Genomic DNA, 20,229 nt, shown 5'->3' on the forward strand with positions numbered 1-20,229 from the left:
TTCCATTGTAGGGCCTCAGAAGATGTCAAGCGGTCAGAACGTTTATGAAACTCTAATTAGAGTTGATTTAGGGTATCTGATTTACTTCAGAGGTAGGTTGCTGGTCTTCTTTTGAGCCACCCCATCTTACAAGTCACTCACTTCCAGTGTACTTGAAGCCTGTACATGCCTCAGAGAAGCGTTTGTGTTTACCAGGCCGGCTGAACTTCTGAGACATAATTGGCTGAAACAGTGTGAAAACATATGAGCACATATCATTTTGTTAGAGCAGTTTGAACGTAGACACCACAAAAGAGATATGGAAACTGTAGCCAGCATAGCAGGCTACCTAATAACGTCTCGGGTGAAATCTCATCTATATATTTTTGTTTTCTCATCTATATATTTTTGTTTTCCAGATCAGTTGATGGACTGACACCTTTGCATGTAGCAGCATCTTGGGGCTGTTCCAAGTGCCTGAAACTTTTGCTGAAGAAAGGAGGCGACCCCACGCTTGGAGATCAGGTTCGTATAAGTTCTTGTCCTCCCCAGTTGTCTACAGCCATGGTTTACCAGTGTCCCCTTTGAGTATCCATATGTGGTATTTATTGCACTCATGTTCCTAGTAAGGATATTCCCATCCAAACAGCTTGTTTTCTATACACTTAATAATAACCGCTCACAATTTAGTGCTTGGCCAGCTACCCACCCTGTGATTGCAAAATCTTGAAGGAAATAACTGTTCTTTCTGCAAATGAAGGTGAATAGAACTTACTGGAGCTGAATTGCGATTGTATGCCAGATCCTCGGTGCATAGCAGGAGAATGCGCCATCTTGTCTTTTTCCTCCGCTTCATGGTCTCCAGTTTTGCAGTGTAGAGCCAGTAAGTACTTTCTTCATGACTGGCAGCACTGTAGCAGGTGATATTTAGAAAGCGTGGTGTAAAGGCAGGTTGCTCGCTTTTACAGAAGCTCATTGCTTCCTTCGAAATGTGTTGGACAACAGTTCTGAAAACAAACTTCAGGAGGTGACAGTAGATGGAAGACATTTATTGGTTGCCTTGTTTCCATTGTGGATTTTAAAGCTTGGGATGGTGTCAAGGTGGTGGACCAGGAATTTGGAGTAGGTTGGTAGTTGTGACAAAAAGCCATTGAGAATCATTTCATAGAACTAACCTTTCACCAAAGGTTCATCCTTGTCAGACCACGTTCGGTGGGCCACAGGGTAAATGAGCTACTGGGCTCCAACCCTGGTGCTTGAGGTAGATTACCGCCGATGTCTTGGGGTTCATCCTACTATGGCTCTGAAAACTGCTCCAAGTACAACCTCTTCAGCAATTAAATATCACGGTAGAGAGGTCACTCAGTCACAGGCTTTTCCTGGAAGTAGTGTGGGTTGGGGCACAGCAGTACTCAATACTAAGCAATTAAGTCCAGCATACAGGGTGGTACACCTGATCACAACTCTCTTGTGAGTGTTACATCCCTTAGGCCCCCCCCCCATCCCAAAAACCTCCTTTGTGCTCTCACTTACACAGGTTTGATCTGTCCCTTCGAAAAATTATTGTAGAACCAATGAAAAGGCTCAGGAGCAGTTTACATTTCGCCACAAGTCAAATGCGGCGTCACACTTTTTACTCAAGTTCTCTGTGTTGTAGGTAGGAAATCAGTCTATAGTCCTTTGCACCTCCTTCCACTCGATCTCAGCATCTCACTACCACTGCATGAAACACGTGGTAATGTAAATGCAGCCCTCCTCCGGATGATGTGTGCTTGTTTGTAGACTTTTGCTGTACTTGATTGGAACTGCGAAGAGACAGGGAGACCCTCTGCAGCATGGGTCAATCGTGGCTTCACATGCTCAAATAGCCTGCTTCTCTGGGTGCTTTTCAGGCCAGGGTGGTCTTCTTTGTCTGGACAGACTCTTCTTCTTCAGGGCCAGCCAGATTTGTCCCTCTCTCAACAGGCAGGCCTTTCTCATTGGACCAAAACCTGTAGTGCTCAGTGATGTCAGTTCGAGACCAAGGTAACATATGGAGTATTCCACAAAAGCTTCCTTCCCAGAACTCTGCAGGGCAGCTGCATGGGGAGCCAAACATTGTCCTAGAAATGCTTTCTCAGCAGGTAAACGTAGAAAATGTATTGTATCGAAACATTTGTGTTGTTCTTAACTCCTGAGAAGGCCGTGAGGACCTTCATATTTAGTTCTCGGCCAGACAGTGCATGGGCTGCCTTGAAGAGTATGTTGTATTCAATATGTGGGCTTCAGCCCGCCTACAGGCTTCTCATTTGCTGGCACCATCGTCTTTCTCATATTCTTTCTCCCCATTTCTCCATGGCATGCATGCGTCATGCCTCTTCCTGTGTTTAACCCTACCCAAGAGAATTACTACTATCCATCCACTGTTCCCATTTTAGGAACTGTTTTAAGAGCCACTTTTTTTTTTTTTTATAAAGAGCGCTTCACGCGTGCGCTAATGTTATCACACTCTCCGAGTGAAAGCTTACACACCGCGCACACCACATTAAGCAAAGTGAGCTGAATCCCTGACTTCCACATCAGCAATACTTTTCCCCAGCGAAGCCCAACACTCCCCCACTGTACCCTTGACCATACCCAAGCTCTGCATTTCTGGACTTCTCTCCAAGCGACGGTTGCTAACCACTGACGTCACTTCCACAGCCATAGGTTCCGAGACATCTGGGCTCTCAGGACAAGCTTGCCTACAGCACCCCTTTGTAAAGTACACAAACTGAGACAAAACAAGAATAGCAACTAAAACGGAATACATGTTGCAACTATTAGGTAATTAATGTTGAGACATTTAAAATGTTTTTTGTCAAAAATATTTTTATTGAAATATACACGAGTAAACAGTGCATTGAGAATCATGGCAAACGCCAGCAGTCCCTCGCAGGGGAGTATGCAAGTCAGCAGACGTCAAAAACAAGTAGAGAAGGCAATCAGAGGTAGCATACACAAGCCATTGAAAGTTGAGAAACCCCCACCCCCGAACAGTAGTCAGGCTGGTAAAATCGTGGGGGACCACCCAAACATAGACCAGTCGTAGAGAGTAGCATAACGTCGTTCCAACTGCAATGTCCATAGGGAGACTCCCCCAGAGAAGTTGAAGGAGGCGTAGAAGAGCTGGCGAGCGTCGAGTGGCCTCAACAGGAGGCAAGCTGCGCATTCGAAGTAAGCAAACAAACCCCCATCCCCCTTACCCCCCCCCTCCTCACCCACCCCCCACCCCTCATGGTGGCGGCCAAACTAAAGCACAGGACAACGAACAAGGGAGAGTAGGCAATTGAACGGGACTGAGAGGAGACAGTGTGACAGCGTTAGTGAGGCGCTCAAACCTGAAAGATATGTAGTGCCCTGATGGAGGAAGGGCACACCGCAGACGGGAGACCCCGGGAGAGGAATGACACTAGAGGGCCCCATCGAAATTCAAAATTTTTAAAGTCATCTCTGAAGATGTCCGCCATCCTCTTCAGACTCAGGAGTTGCCAGAGGCGGGCATGCCAGAGAGAAAAGCTGGGGCTTCCTTTTTCCAGGCAGCCGCCAAGGTAATCTTGGCTGCTCCAATGCAAAGCCACATGATCATTTTGTCTGCCTTGGTCTGGTGCAAAAGAGATGGGTCACGCAGTCCCAGAAGAACCCCCGCCATATCAGTCGGGATAGTGTAGCCTAACATCTCCTTAATGTGTGCCAAGATTTCCTCTCATTAGGGTCTAATGGAGGGGCAGTCCCACCAAATATGTTGAAAATCTCCCAGTTGGCCGCATCCCCTCCAGCATATATCGGAGGTGCTAGGGAAGATGCGCTTGAGCTTGGAGGGGTGAAGGTACCAGTCCATCATGGTCTTGAGATGGGCCTCTCTGAGCGCAATAGAATGATTTTAAAATGTTTTTTATGTTTTATTTTTATAATTGTTGACAACTTTTTTTTTTTTTATAGCAATTCAACTGCTAGCACCAAAGTTGTTAATGAGCTTTCATATTTACTTATCATGATCAATGTTGTTCACCATTCCTGATAAGAAGATGGCTCCCTCAAATGCATACTATCCCGGCTATTGACTGATCCTCCTTCCCAGTGTTGTCTTTTGTCTCTAATGACTCTGCATAATGTTGCTGCTTCAGTCCTGAGCTGTAACTTGTTGTACACATATAGTTTCAATGCATTTTCTCATGGGAGTTGTAATTTGGTAAGACCTTGTTTGAATGTTAGGCAGCTTTTACCAGACTTCATGAGCCGGCGTTCCTCGCGTGGAGACAAAGTATTGTTGCTTTAGATATTCACATGTCCGTGAGTAGAGACAGTAATATGAAGAGAAATGGGGAACAAGAAAAAGAGAAAGAAGCCAAGGTAAGTACAACATTTATGTGGTGCTTTATTCTCCTGTTTGGGAGCTGCATTACTTCACTTGCTGTTTCTGTCTGAGCTGCATCAAGACCAAACAGGGTAGGGAATTCTAATAACTTTCCTGGCCATCTATCTCTTTTTATGTCACACTGTCTTTTTTTGAGGTGTCTTCATCACCCAGCTGGTGTACGATGCCAAATATCCTGACTTTTTACTCCTCACACATAAAGGTGTCAAGAACGATTATTGAGGAGCTAGTGACACACGGAAATTGACCTGGAAGTCTTGGGATGCTGCCCATCAGACCCTACACAGTGTGAACATGAGGTGTAAGGTAGAGGGCCCGTTTTTGCTTAAAAGTAAGTAAGAGGAAGGGCCTGCAGCACAAAAGGTGCAAGTGACAGTGCAGTTTAGAAGCATGTGTACCTTTTGTAGTTGTTCTTCGAAGAGTACTTACACCTGTGAGCCCGCCCCCTTAGCTCTTCCGACCGACTTCTCCTGACAGGTGGACCGCCTGCACCGGTGACTAGGACCCCGGGGAGCCCCGGACCGGTCTGTGTAGTGGCTCGCCTCGGGGAGTTCTTCTGGGGCTCACTGCGTGGAACACTAACCTGGGAACCGCGAGGCACCGAAGTTTTTAAGGTACTGGCATGCAAACTGTTATTTTATCACCCATGCCGGCTTTTCATTCTCTACCCGGAACTTTGTAAAAACTGCAGAGGCTTTCAAACTTTCAAACTAACGACACGAGCATAACGGTCTTTTCCCTCTCCACTCCACATTGTCTAAAAGGGCAGGGGCCATTAACTGCTGCAATAAATCGCCTCCACTGCCCACAGATGACCATGAGGCAGCATACCAACGCGGCCAGGGGTCATCAAAACGGAGATAAGGCTCTCTCCTCCCGCGTGCAACATAGAAGCTGGTCCTCTCCTAGCAACATAGAAGCTGGACTAATTCGACTGCCCCAGAGTAGAAAGGGAAACTTAACCCTATAAACCCCAACAACAACAACTGACAAAGGACTACTACTCCGGCCCCCCTACAGTCCATTTTGGCAGCCATCTTAGACTAGTCCTCAACTCTGGTGGCCATCCCAGACTAGTCATCGGCATTAAACTGCCCATACCTATGGCTATCCCTAATTCGTCATTCTCTTTGCACTTTCGTATCATTCTAAGAGCCCTGTAACGTCACCCATTCACCCACGCACACCCCCCTCCCCATCCTACACCTCCTCTACCATTGAACGCATGGGCACTTCACCTCTTAGCATTCCTAGAGCCCGGTAACGTCACCCACTCACACACGCATACCCCCCCTCTCTAACCAACACCTCCACCACCATGGAACGCATAGGCAAGCACACGTACAAAATTAACTACCCACCTGAATGCACCAAAAAAAATGCCAAACGCTTCAAACACAACTGCCTGAAGGCCCACCCTGATACACCGTTTGTGGACACCTACTATTCACTGATCAATGGAGCCACGAGCACCGACATCATCCTCTACACTTTACGCAGAGCACAATGGAGGAAAGCGTTCCTCTCCATTCTCACTGTCTCCACCTCCAGAAAATCCGCTCATGGTCTAACGCTCTCTATCACACCATCCCAAGTTTTCCCAGGCAAGGCCACCATCACCATTTACAACAATGGGATCATCCTACTCCAATCGACAGATAGGAACCTTAATCTACTTGACAACCTGTTCCCCACCTTCATTGAACATATCTCCAACATGCGGCTCCCCTTTCCTAACTCCTCAGACTACTCAACACCCTCTACTTCCAATCATCAATCTAACCGGTCACAACATCTGAGCGACACACCCCTCTCCTCTCCTCTCAGCGCTGTAGTCAGTCACCAACCCGTGGTAGCTTCTTCTCCACTCTCCTCACTCACTGGCGAAGTTCACTCCTACACCCTCCATACCCCCACCCTCCCTAGCCCACACCTCACACCTCCTTCAGGTCCGTCAGAACCTACTTCCCCCCTGATCCTATCTGCCCCGCCCCGTGACAGGACCATCTCCCTCTCTCGAGCTGAGGAAGATCACTCCCCGTCATACATTCTCCATACCCCAACCCTCCCTACCCCCCACCTCTCACCTCCCACGAATCATGCAGAACCCATCGCCGCCCTCTTTTCTCCCATCCCCTGTGACAGACCCATCTCCCACCCTATCTCCCCCTCCATTCTTAATCACCACTACCCCACTCTCCCAACTAGTCTCACAAAACACACCTCCACCGCCCTGTGCATATCTCCCACGCCCCGCGACATGACCAACTCTCACCCTATCTCCCCCCCCATTCTCACTCCCCACTACCCCACTACCCCGGGCAGCCCCACTGAACACATCATCTCCCCTAGCCTAACCAGTTATCCTCTAACCCCCCCCATTCTTAGCCCCCACTACCCTAACCTCACCCCCACCTGCTCCGGCCTACACTCATTCCCCAACTCACATGCGCCGCCTTCCACCAGCGCCATCACCTACGCCACCAACCTCCCCCCTTCCTCACCAACGCTCCTTACTCACAAACTCTCTCATCCATCGAATGCCATCCCTCCTGCTACGGCCGCAGAGCCCTCTCATCCATCGAACGCCATCCCTCCTGCTACGGCCGCAGAGCCCTGCACTGTCGCGCGCACACCCCTCCCCAATCAGTCCATTGCTCACCCCACTACCCCACTCATTCACGCACCCACTGCTCTCAGCCCCAATACCATCCCCAATCCAACCCTGGACATGATCATATCCACCCTCCTACAAGTCAAAGAAGATCTTCACACCATCAAAGAACTTTTTTTCGCACACCCCAGACACCCCCTACCCACCACTTCCGCGCCCAACAAGTACACCACCCGCCCCTCAAACCGTTTCACTCATCGCTCCCCGCCTTGGCCCTCTATCCCTGATCGCAAGGCCACTGATCGCCCCCGGCGCACCCTAAACCCCCTTTCTGAGCGAGACTTATACACTCTACTCCGTTCATACGGCCCAGGTCCCACTAAACACCCACCCACCACACACCTTCCCATACCCACGATCCTCACAAATCCCCTCAGGCCTCCCACACTGAGCAACAGAAGCTCCGTCCCCAGTAACCTCAGAAAAGTCCCCCTCTCCCTAGAACACTCGTCCACTCTCCTCACCCCCAGACTAAAGTGTATCCTGCTCAACTGCAGATCGGCCCCGAGACACTCCTCCGACATCGCGGATCTGATCTTATCAATGGACCTTGACCTAGCCATCCTGACGGAAACGTGGCTAACTGAAGCCTCCACACCTATAATGGACATACTAGTCCCCCCCAACTATCACATTATTAGACTGGACAGAAATGGCAAGACGGGCGGGGGAATTGCATGCATCTATAGGAGCAACCTCGCTGTTACTAAAGGTCCCTCCCCCTCCCTCACCTCCTGCGAACTCATCTGCCTCGATATTACTAGCGAGGGCAAACCTGTATGCTCTCTACATGTCATCTACCACCCACCTGGGGATAACCTCACCTTCTACCAACAACTCATGGACACGATAACCACCAACGCCGGTCGACAGATCACTCAAATCTACTTGGGAGATTTCAACCTCCACTGGAACGACCAGAAAGACGCTGTGGTGAATAGCCTCAAAACCTTCCTCAACGCACTTGACCTCACCCAAATCTGCAACCGTCCGACACATGAAAAAGGCTCTATCCTCGACCTTATCATCGCCAAAGAAGACTCTACCCAGCTGGAGGCAATCCAACCCTGTGACTGGTCAGACCACCACATTATCACCTTCTTCATCAACGAAAAGGTCAAACTGAACCCGGCTCAACCTACCAAAATCAAGATCTGGAAGAGGGACATGAAGAATCTTAACCGAAACTCCTTGCCTGCCCACACAGGCAGTCTCCTGCTTCCCCCGGCTGGCGTGTCTGATGTTCATTCTCTGACCGACCTCTACCTAGACACTATGACCTCCATAATCAATGAAGCCGCCCCCCTGCAACTGAAAAGAGTCTCCACCAAAAACTCGAACCCATGGTATGATGGTAGACTCAATGAAGACAGACGTGCTATGCGCATGGCAGAGCGCACGTGGAGATCTGACCCCTCAGCACTGCACCTTAAAACGCTTAAGAATAAGAGAAACGCCTACTTCAGAAAAATCAAACGCTCGAAATCAGTCTTCTTTAGCCAACAGCTGGACCAAGCAAAAAACCGACCAAGAAAACTGTTCGAGTTAGTCAAAATCCAAACCAAAACTCAACCTCCACAACCTAACATCTCAGAAAATGATATTCCAAGCTGTGAGGACTTTTCTACTTTCTTCAAGCAAAAGACCGACAATATAAGAGGTGATCTCCTCAAGGATGTAAGTCTATACTCCTGCTCCATCTGCATAACCAACACTCAACCTAAAAACAACGCTTCATGGACGTCCTTCGACACCTATTCTGAAGAATCAATTCACAAATTGCTCGGCACCTTGAAGCCCGCTAATCACCTCACAGACCCACTACCTGCCAATGCTGTTAAAGCCTTCACCCCCCTGCTCCTCCCACTCTGGACTAAAATCATCAACGGTTCCCTTCAACAAGGACTCATCCCAGACTCCCTCAAGATAGGGCAAGTCACGCCTATACTCAAGAAACCCACGGCTGACCCGGCCGACCTAAACAATTACCGCCCTATCACCAATATCCCCACTCTAGCCAAATTGCTAGAAAAATGCGTTCAACTCCAATTGACAAAACACATTGATCAGTTTGACCTCCTCAACCCTCACCAATCAGGATTCAGAGCAAAACATAGCACAGAAACGGCTATGACACACATAATTGATGACGCCATCCAAATCCTTGATCACAATGAGTCCTGCCTCCTCATCCTTCTTGATCTCTCCTCAGCATTCGATACGGTCAAACACGAGAATCTACTGGAGCTCTTAAATACCAGAATGGGCATATCCGGGACTGTTCTCAAATGGTTCACGTCCTTTCTACACAACAGGTCTCAGAAGTTCAAGATCAACAACGCACTGTCCTCACCTGTGCCCGTAACACTTGGCGTCCCTCAAGGTTCCTCCCTATCCCCCACATTGTTCAACCTCGTCATGGAGCCACTCACTACCCTGCTTCAAGCATCAAATGTACACTTCCATATGTACGCCGATGACACTCAACTCTACCTCAAGCTACAATCACCGGAAGACATCAAGCTTTTGAATGCCACACTAAGAAACACCCAAGCATGGCTGGCCGATAATCACCTCAAACTAAATGCGCTGAAAACTGAGTTCCTTCTGATCTCACCTCCGGCGAAAAAGGCCATCACCCAAACCTGGCTCACTCATCTAACCGCACTCAATGTCCAACCCACCATCGTGGACTCTGCGAAATCCCTTGGCATCACACTTGACTCCAAGCTCAACATGCAGCAGCATATTAGCAAAGCAACTAAAGGAGCCAACTTCCAAATCAACACTCTGAGAAAACTCAAACCCTTCCTACCACCCAAGGACTTCCAAACTGCTGTACAAGCCCTAGTCATTCCTCGCATAGACTGTGGAATTGTGGCTCTCAGCGGGCTGCCCCGAACAACAACGGCACCACTAAGAGCCTCGCTGAACGCAGCCGCGAGACTCATCACTGGCTCAAGAAAACACTCGCATATATCCCCTGACTTAAAAGCCCTGAACTGGCTGCCTTTTGAAGCCAGAGTACAGCTGAAAATTGCCTGTATGACACACTCTGCCGTACACCACAAGTCACCCAACTACCTCACTAACAAGCTGACTGTATCAGGAGGCTCAAGATCCAACAGAAGCACAAAAAACCTCCTCCTGAAACCTCGTAGATTCCGGAAGGAAAAAACATACAAACGCTCCTTCTCAGGAATGGCACCTAGGATCTGGAATGCACTCCCGCCAGAAACTAGGCTTATCCCCTCCACTGTTCTCTTCAAGAAAGAGGTAAAAGCCATCCTTATGGCTAAGTTTACCTGAACACTATTGTTACTGGAACATTGACATTACACGGCCCCTATATTATCGGCTACCTGAGTGTTTATCTGTGTTATACTCTTGTTTGATTGCTACTGGATCAAAGCCATTGCACGGACTCTATATTATTGGTTTCCAGTTTGTTTACTAGGGTTTATACTATGACCTGATTGCTCTACCAACACCCGCTAGGGTGCTAAAATCTTATTCGATCGCCACGGGAGCAAAGACACTGCACGGCTCCTATTTTTTGTTTCCTGATTGTTATTAGTGTGTATACTCTTATGCGATTGCTATCCTACCTTGCAACCCTCTCACTACCGAATATTATAATGTCTCCAAAAGTTTGTCTACCCCACCTCCTGTTTCTGTAAAGCGCTCTGATATCTGCAAGGATCTTGTTCGCGCTATATAAAACCTTAAAAATAAAATAAATAAATAAATAAATAAATGCAATTAAGGTACTATAAGAACCCGGTTGAATTAATTTCTGTTGCGCTGTGGAAGCAAGACTAGCCTAGGAGTCCCTTTTTAGGTCTGGACTAGACAGCACATGTGCTCTCTCAAAGATACTGTTGTATTCAATAGGTGCGCTTCAGCCCTCCCATAGTCTTTCCATTTTCTGGCTCCATCATCGCTTGCATATTCTCCCCCCCCCCCCGTCTCCGCCTCCCCCTCCCCCTCCTTGTCCATGGCATGCACACGTCATGCCTCTTTCTGTGTTTAGCCCTCCCAGAGAGCTTTGACCAATTGGTACTATCCATCCATTGTTCCCATTTTAGGAACTGTTTTAAGAACAACTTTTTTCTTTGTAAAGAGCACTTCGCACGAACGCTCATGTTTTCACGCGCTCCAAGCTGCATTACTGTAAATAGGCCTATAAATCTTGTTCTTATATCATCATATTTGCTGTGCAGTCAAAGACCAAGGTCAAATGTTAGAGGCTGTTTTCCGAGGGCGCCTCTTAACTCTCTTGAATTGACCCGCTGGTTCCTTGCTCTAGATGGGTACTGAACAACAGTCATTTTTATGACTAACGTTCACAATTGCCACTGCTTCCAGACATCCCCTATTCAGTGGGCAACACCCAAGATAAATACCCTGGTTGGTTATTAGCCTGTTCACAAATGTTAGGAACTTTTATGTCGGTTTAACCAGTAGCATGGACCTCGGTTAAAGACCTTCCGATTCTTCAGTAATTGCTTTGATTTTTAAATAGAAGGGTAGACTAAAGCCTTTCAGTGTGTAAGCCTTGGAAGAAGAACCCTCAAATGAATGAGGCGGCCACTTATGCAACAGATAATGTTGTTACTTCTGGAGCGGTTGGCTTCATATTTTGCGGAGCAGGATATTACTTTTTACCCAATATGAAGCGTCATCAGGTAGTAGAGCCAACCTTATCTCTGCAAGTACAACCCTTCAGTATGTCAGTCAGTATAATCTTTTCAATTGGCTATCTTTGCCTTCAGTTTTAGTACCTTTTAAGACTTGTAAGCAAAACAGAAGGTATTAGATATTTAAGACTAGTGGCCGAGGGATACAAGGTTAGTTTGTAGTTCGGGACTCTTGTTTACATTCCAGTGTGGTTGTTGGTATTTGTGGCTGCATGGAATAAGTGAAAATATGACCTTGACACACAAAATGTGGTTACCGAGCGTATAGTATAGTAGTGTACTCTGTAACCTTTTGGTCTATGGTGATTGTTTTCCCTTTGTTTTTCTCTTTTAGTGCTCCCTCGTTGTTGTTTTTCATAGATATACATTACTACCAATTCTTGATTCATTCTCCTTTTTTTAGTCTTACCAATACGTTTCCAGCGCCATTGGTTTCATCCAGGGATTCAAAAGTAAAAGTATTGTCGTGTACTGCGAACCTGCACTTTATTTTCAGAACCCAGAGTACCATCACTTTTCAAAAGCAAGGAATTATTCTAGGCCAGGATACCAGCATTCTTTTTCCATTTGAACTAACAATGTGCCCTCCTTCCAGTACTTCCTCAACTCATTACTTGTGCTACAATCTGCTGAACCTTGCACCTACATGCTCTTGATAGACCTGGTCTTTTAAACCCACATTCGAAACAAGAGAATCTCAACACCCCTCACTCGCTTGAGAATCCCCTCTTTAACTTCCAACCTAATTGCTTACCATGTGCCTTTGCACAACAAGACTCAAAACGGCATGTCCTGCCTGCACTCCAAATCCTGTGAACCCCTACTCTCCCTCCTACCCTCCACTATAACTCTTGCCTGGCTTAATTCTCTCCTACGTCAGCATATTAAAAAATCTCCATGCAGTACCATGGTACCATAGCATGTGGCTTCTCATGCAAGCTAGGCTGATTATGGCATGGTTGTAATTTGTCCATCTATGCTATTAAAAAGGCATGTGTAATCCTTAAGAAAATTTTTCTGGCACTAGCTTATATACTGTCTCCTTTCCAGTGAAACACGCGGGAAAGAATATATTTTTCCAAATACACTCCTATTAAGGAAAATAAGAAAGGGCAATGATGTTTTAAATGTATAAAACATGCAGAGCAATTTCTTGTATCACTAGGTTCACAATCAAAATAGTAGTTTCCATTGGTCATTCAGCGGTTCAGATCTGTGCCATGGATAGCCTTAGCCTTTTAAAACATAACTAACTAAACCACAGACCATATATAGATTTCTATACCTCTGTGTCATTGCACCCAGTTACTTCAATGATACCCTGTCATTTGTACATTTTAAGCATAAATTCTTGGTGACTGGTTTTGTTCGCCCTGTTTTAGCCACACGTTTCACATATCTTATTCAAAATCTATGAAGTTATCATAATGTACTGCATTCAGTATTTTTTTAAATATATATATTTGTAGGGCAATCTGGCTTTAGAATGCAACAGTAGTTGAAAATAATTCATCATCTTTAGTCACTTGTAATATACTATGCCACCCGAACTGCACTGGAAGCATTTGACAGTGGCCACCTCTGAGTCGAGAGTAGGTACATGGATGAATGAGCAGGTGTATGGATAGAAGAAGAATGGCTAATCGCATGAGTGCTTAGGCATACAACTGCCTGGGGCATCATTAGGACAGACGACATATAATTTGCCTCTTTTATGGTCTGCATTGTTTATGTTGAATAAAGAAGCGGTGTTTTTCAAAAAACCTGTATTTAAAACGTGTAGAATTTGTATTTAACAGGATGTTGTGCCATGCATTAGTAATGCAATTTTTTTTATAGTTTTATAATTGTAAAATCCTTTCCGGACTGTTAATATTTGTTATTCCCAAGGTCAAAACATTAAACTTTGTTTGCTTATACATCATTGTCCGCATCTTGTGTTTACAACGACAGATTGTTTTTAATGCCTTCCAGAATTAGAGGTGATTGTCATTACTAACTATTCAAGCAGGCATTGAGTTCCACGAAGGGGGACTTTGGGATGGTGGTGCAGTCAATAATGGCTCATGTTTGAGCTCAGCGTTTTTGTGTAGCGATGTTTGTGTTGCCGAACAAGTTATCCAGTCCCTTGGTGATCCCTTCGGCTAAATGGAGCCAGTGTAGGGAAAAGTAACCCGGTGTTGTGTGTGAGGTTGAGCATCTTTTTGGCAACCATGTTGGGAGTTCCATCTAGTTCCTGATTAGTTAACTGTTCATCAAGTACCGTCTGTCCTTTCCTGCCACAAAGACTTCCGGGATTCTGTACTTGCTAATCTGTTTTTAGATATTGAGAATATTAAATACCAATACACTGAATTAATGATGAATTACTCATAGTAGTAACTGTTGCTCTAACTTTGAGGGTTCTCCCCCCTCATTGGCAACACCTGCCAACTCCCACGCGTCCCCCAACCCCTGCCTGTCTACACATTGCAGTTGGTGACAAATTGAACACATGGGCAGTATTGAGACCAAATTAATGAGACGTGGGTGATGTGCTGTAGGTTGACATGCACATGCAATATTTCATTCCATCACCTCACACATTTTTATAGTGTCACTGCGGGCTTGCCATCCTTCAGCGTGGATCACTATTACTGTTGACCATTTCTGCGGCCTCACCACAACCCTCCACACCTTCACAATTGATGCTGGACCAGACTGTAAAGGGGGAAATTTCGCTTGGTCCTGTGGGGATTTTAACGTGTATTTCGTAATTTTAAAAATGTCTTCCCATTAAGCACTTAACCCACTGAGAGATTTTACCAGTGCTTGACTCCAACACGTTAACTGACAGGACACTATGTATTTTTTTACCCTGTCACATCGTACATCCTATGCAAACATATAGACCACTTTTCCAGTGAAAAACCATTGGTTCGGTACTAAAGTTTGTCTTGCCTTTTTATCCCAAGGATGGAAACTGCGCTATTGACCTGGCCATTGAGCAGGGAAATCGAAGATGTGCCCTCATCCTCCAGCATTACGATCATTGCAGCAGCCCCCCTAACGCTAATGGCATGTATGATGGTAAGTTCCAAAACCTTCTGTGCCTTACTGACATGTATACCAGTGAGTTTCAAATGTATCTACCCTCCAAGTGCTGTTGGCTAGAAAAGCCTCTTTATAAATGGATTCACTTTATAACCGATTAGTTACAAACTCTGTGATGAATTCTCTTAGCTACTTTTCAAATGGTTTAGTACTTTGGGGAGGACAATAAAACAATGGAAACATGTACTCTGATTACCCTGATGTAGACATCTACACGTGCCTAATTAGTAGCTTCGTTAGAGCGCAGTAAATTCCCCTGTGATTTCTTTTATTTTTATAGCCACCTAAAGTGGGAGTGCGAGGACTCTATTCAGCGCTTTACTCACATAATTCCTTTTTAGATCTGGTTTTTAGCCAAGACCTTTTGTTTTTTAACCAAATTCTTGAAAAAATAAAAGCGCACAAACGTTTTACTGCTCTTCAATTATTGGTGTATTCACGTGTCATTCACTTTGATTGGTTGCCTCAAGCCATCCCATCTTTTGGAAATAGTTCACCCCATTTCATCTTTTGGTTATGACCACTGCAAGAGGCCCAATATATATTAAAAAAAAAAAAGTGCCTGGGCTGGTTGGCCGGTGTCTTGTTTAATTTCTTTTACTGTTTTGCTGTTCCATTTCGGAATGATTCAAAGATGGCTGCCCCTCCATGCACATGCCTTACCATTCCCAAGTAGCTATTTGTGAATGAATTTTAATGAAGTCTAAAACAAAAACATTCACATAGCTTCCCATGCATGCAAGAGCAACCATCTTGTATTTGTTTTTGGTATACTTGATAACAAAAAACACGTTCTGATGTTAGTGTATGTGTGCACGGATAGCCATCTTGGAATGTTTTTGTCAAAGTATAACAGAAACCACTATGAGAGGGCAGCTTGTTCATCTGAACACATGAAAATGCATAGCCAGCCATCTTTGAATGGTCTTACTTGTACCTCACTAAACCTCTTCAAACAAAATACACAGTGGCAAAACCAAAAGGTGAGAAGCCATCACCAAACCTATTACCCTCCCTCATTCTTTGAGTCCTCTGGGAGACAGGCATCTTTCCAGACTTGGAACCCGCATAAAAAGGAGATGTCGCTTCCATGCCTTAAATACTGTGCAGTGTAAAGATTCTTTGGAAAAGACATTACGTGTAGCTAAGGATTGTTACATTAAATGCCACCGCTAAAGCTAGAATGTTTTCTTTTTCCACTGATGACGGAATTAGGATGGGGAACAGATATTCTGTGGAGGCAGGCACAGACTTTTGTTTTCAACCAGGAAGTCTTCCTGGATTTGGAAATGCCCCCAAAACAGTGTTGCTATACAATATAGAGGGTCACCAGGCTTTTTCTCCCTATTACGCAAAAAAATCAAATTTTTTTCACGGGAGTGGTCGTTTTGAATCTTTCCTGATTTGAAGCATCCACCATCTTGTTTTGATAGCAAGGTCTCTTTAAAGATAATATTTTCTGCTAAAGATCAGCATTGTATATAAGTGAAAATCACAGGCCTGTGTTTTATAGATCTCATTTGAGCGCTGTACACTTTGCGAGTGTCTACAGAGTTCACACATTCTTTAACTTTCTGTGTAGTTTGCTATCCTAGTCGTAGAACTGTTTGGGGAGATTGAAGTTGCTTGCACCCTGGGAAGTATAGTTTGTTTTTGAGGCTATTAGTAACTGGATGCTTGTGTTCTTTACAGATGGGTATCTGGAGGAAGAAGACACCAATAACACCACGGAACTCTCAGAAACGCATGCTATAAGATGCTCAGATGCTGGCCCCCTGAATAGCACCCGAATGTCCCTTCAGTGCACCCTTCCCAGCAGACCAAACCTGAATAGCCACCTCAGCGACACGGTCATCGCTAGTCATAGCCAACAGCCAAGTTTTGTGGAAAGCCTGCCAGAAAGTTTGTGTCACTTGGATGTTTCAGTATCGTCTGGACTCCAGATGCCTCCCCTGGGGACAGAGTCTAGTTTACCAGTGAACTCCGATAGCCCAGCCTCGTATCCATATGAACAGCTTTTTGGTGCTCATCCTGTATTTGCCCACCTTAGTGTTGTAAACACTATGCGCACATTGAATGCTAGACACATTCCTGCCAGAGATGATCAGTCGGTCAATGTCTCAACACAACAAATCGCTTCAAGTATCAGTGACAGTTCAGCAAAACGTGACTTGACAAGTGCCTCTCAGCACATTATTACCTCTCCAACAGTGTTCACTGGAACCTTGTCTCAATGCAGTGGCTACGCTGAGGCACATCATAACACCGCTGATTCCACAGCCGGTGGGGAGCCCCACACACCTTGGGAAATATCTGGAGCCTGCACTTTGAGTTCCACCTCTAAAGGCAGCCACTCTGCCATTGGCAGGGACGCAGACACAGTAGAGAAAACCTGCTTTCGAGGCTCTTTCTTGACTCCAGAGTTAAAAAAAAGCCAAGGTCTAGATGTCACGTCACCCGATCACATCTACGTATTCTCACGTGAAAACTCTGAAGCTTGTGATTTAGAGAAAACCATGCTAGATCCAAGGCTCACAGGCACCACAGATGATGACAGATGCTTGCATTCGGATTTACATGATCAGAGCGTTAGCCCAAAGAGTGATAAGTACAATAGCTGCCACAGCGAATGTTATGTTAGCACAGGCGATGCTTCTAGCTACGACAGCAGCCACAGTCAACACTTTGAAGAAAGCGAAGCTGATCTTGCTTCGGAGACTCAACAGGACGCCTCTTCACTCTCAGGAAGTAAGAGCAATGTCCCTAAGAAAGAACCTGGTCTTTGTGAAGTCGATTTTAACTTTCCCATGTGGCATTCCCATCCAGGACATGACTTCACTCCACAGGATGTGCATGTGATGTCTGACACCTCCCCACTCACCTATATGTTTGGGAAAGAATCTGAGATATGTAATGCTGTCGAAGGAGAATATACAGAAGGTTTTTCTTTTCACGGTGGGAATCGACAGGAAATACAAAGAGGGTGTACAGCACCTGGAGAGTCTGAAAGTGGGAGTGAGCCCCAAACTACAGAGAGAAACTTCTTGGTAGCAGATTCTGCTTCTGCAGTGAGTGGAAGGAACGGAAACCCTACAGTTACCCGTGCTTCACAGGAGAATACTGCTCCTACTTCACAGGAGAATACTGCCCCTGCTTCTCGGGATAACACTGCCCCTAATTCACAGGTTAATACTGCCCCTGCCACACAGGATGCTTACCCTGCAACACATGATTCCCATACCTCAGATGCCTCCAGTCGAAACGGTGTCCTTGCTCCTAAAGACTTTGATATGTGTGCACAATTAAAAGCTATGATGCTTTCCACAAAGAAGTACAAGTCATCTCTTCTTTCTGAACATTCATTGGCAGAGCGTGCTCAGCCAGGACAAATTTGCAATGGGGGACTGGTTACGGGAATGTGTGGCAACAGTGTTGATGTTCAGGAGGCCAGTTCCACGGCTGAGGAGGAGATAAATTGCCAGCATCCGGATACCTTGTCAGTGGATGTGTACCTCTGTAAAAATGGCGCTTCTCTAGATGAAAGATCTGGCACATTGAGCAATAATTTCCAAAAAAGTGTACTGTTGGAGCGAGAGCAACAACAAAAAAATCCAGTTGTTGACACGCTGCAAGGGGACTATTCATCAGGTCAGGATACCTCTCCTGGAAATGCAAACTATGCCAGCTTGTCTTCAGAACTCAGAAAGATGATGGTTGCCACTAAAATGGTGCAGTCGCCTTCGTCGCAGCAAAGCAAAAGTCCCTGTTATATTACGCCTCGAACGAAGAGCCGTGTTAATTCGTCCTCATCCCGTAACAGCAGCTCTTCACTTTTTGATGAGTCTTTAGAGATGCCTCAAAGGGGTCCACGGATTTTCAGCCCATTTCGAAGATGTAAGTCTCCTCGTGCATGTGGTGAAATGACAGATGCCAGTTCCCAGGATGAGAGGCCTCTTTCCCAAGATGCAGGACTCTTAGGACATTTTCCAGAGTCATCTACAAAACAACTTGAAGCACACAGCCTGGACGATACTGTAATCATTGACGAAAATGTTGTGCCTCTAGGCACATTGTGCTGTAAAACTGGTGCCCCAGAGACTAAGGAGGATGCGTCAGAAAATCGAAGCTCTGCTTTGTTCCTTGACTCTCGGGGCAAAGGAGAAGGTGGGTGTTCTGGGCTTGATCATCCCAGTCAAACAGTGATGCTCCGATCTCAGGGAATTGGTCGAATTTGGGAGAATCGGCTTGAGGACTCCAACCCAACATTGCTATTCCGATCTCCGAGCGCTGGTTCTAATGGAAATAATTTGCTAGCCGATTCCCCTGCGACAGCGCTGCTTCGATCACAGGGTTTTGTTGGATCTGGGGGTAATGAGCCCGATGACTCTGCCACAGTGCTGCTCCCGTCTGGTGAAATTGGGGGTAATGAACCAGACGATACCATTCCAACAACATTAATTAAACCACAGGGAAACTGTAACTTCACTGATTTCTTCACTGACGACAAATCTTCCTCGTTCACAGATGAGCGCATGCCCTTTGCTGTCCATACTGCCAGGCCACTAATTTCTCCACTGATTGCAGACCCAGACAGCAACATGTCGGATAACACTTGGATGACAGAAGATGGAGACCATTCTGGAGCTGCTCCTCATCTGGATATGGGCAGTTTGAAGTGTCTCAATGCTGAAATTGGACCAAATAAAAGCAGGGACATATGTCACAGCACACTCTTGTACCCTCACATTTGTTTAGAGGAGGAAGGATCACCTCTCAGGCCAAGGTACAGTTTTAGTAGATTATCCACTATCCAGCCTTCTCATCCGGTGTCTGCAGTGAGTAAGAATTTGGATACGTTGTACCCAGTTCCGGACTTGCCTAGTTTCAACCTCCCCCTGTCTCCCGGGGGACGCCCCGTGAGCACGGATGTGAATGAGCCCATTGAGTATCTGTACATGGACCCTGAGGAGGGACATGCATTGATAGAGCGGCACTACCCGTGCACAGACGACTCGACTCAGGACTCTACTAGCTCCAACGATACCATCATCTATGACTGGACGACTTACAAGAGTCCGCTGTCTGAGCCTAATGTGAAAAGAAAAAAAAACCTGAAGGTTAATGGCCACAAAATTTCACCTGAACTCTATAGACTTTCCAATGATGAAATCATGGCAAAGCTGAGGGAATTTGGAGAGAATCCGGGGCCAGTCACCAGCTTGACCAGACGCGTCTACTTGGCACTCCTAGACAAGTTGATGAAGGATCCACAGACAAAAGGGGCTCAGTCAGGTAACATTTGGGCCGTTTACTACATATTTTTTGTGGGTACAATGCTCAAGCCTGTTATTTGAATCTTTTCCCCATCCTTTTTTTTTTTTTTTCTT

At 45.9% G+C, this 20,229-nt stretch overlaps 1 protein-coding gene across 1 annotated transcript in view; it reads left to right on the plus strand.

Annotated features, from left to right (window-relative positions):
• ANKLE1 (ankyrin repeat and LEM domain containing 1) overlaps window positions 1–20,229 on the plus strand; it is a 33,303-nt gene that overhangs the window by 5,257 nt on the left and 7,817 nt on the right. The window contains exons 3-5 of the mRNA XM_086946827.1: window positions 399–504; window positions 14,704–14,818; window positions 16,535–20,134. Of these exons, the coding sequence (XP_086802953.1) occupies window positions 399–504; window positions 14,704–14,818; window positions 16,535–20,134 (3,821 nt within the window). The remainder of the gene's footprint in view (window positions 1–398; window positions 505–14,703; window positions 14,819–16,534; window positions 20,135–20,229) is intronic.

The sequence above is a fragment of the Lissotriton vulgaris genome, chromosome 12 (genome assembly GCF_964263255.1).
Source record: "Lissotriton vulgaris chromosome 12, aLisVul1.2, whole genome shotgun sequence".
NCBI classification, from domain to species: Eukaryota; Metazoa; Chordata; class Amphibia; order Caudata; family Salamandridae; genus Lissotriton; species Lissotriton vulgaris.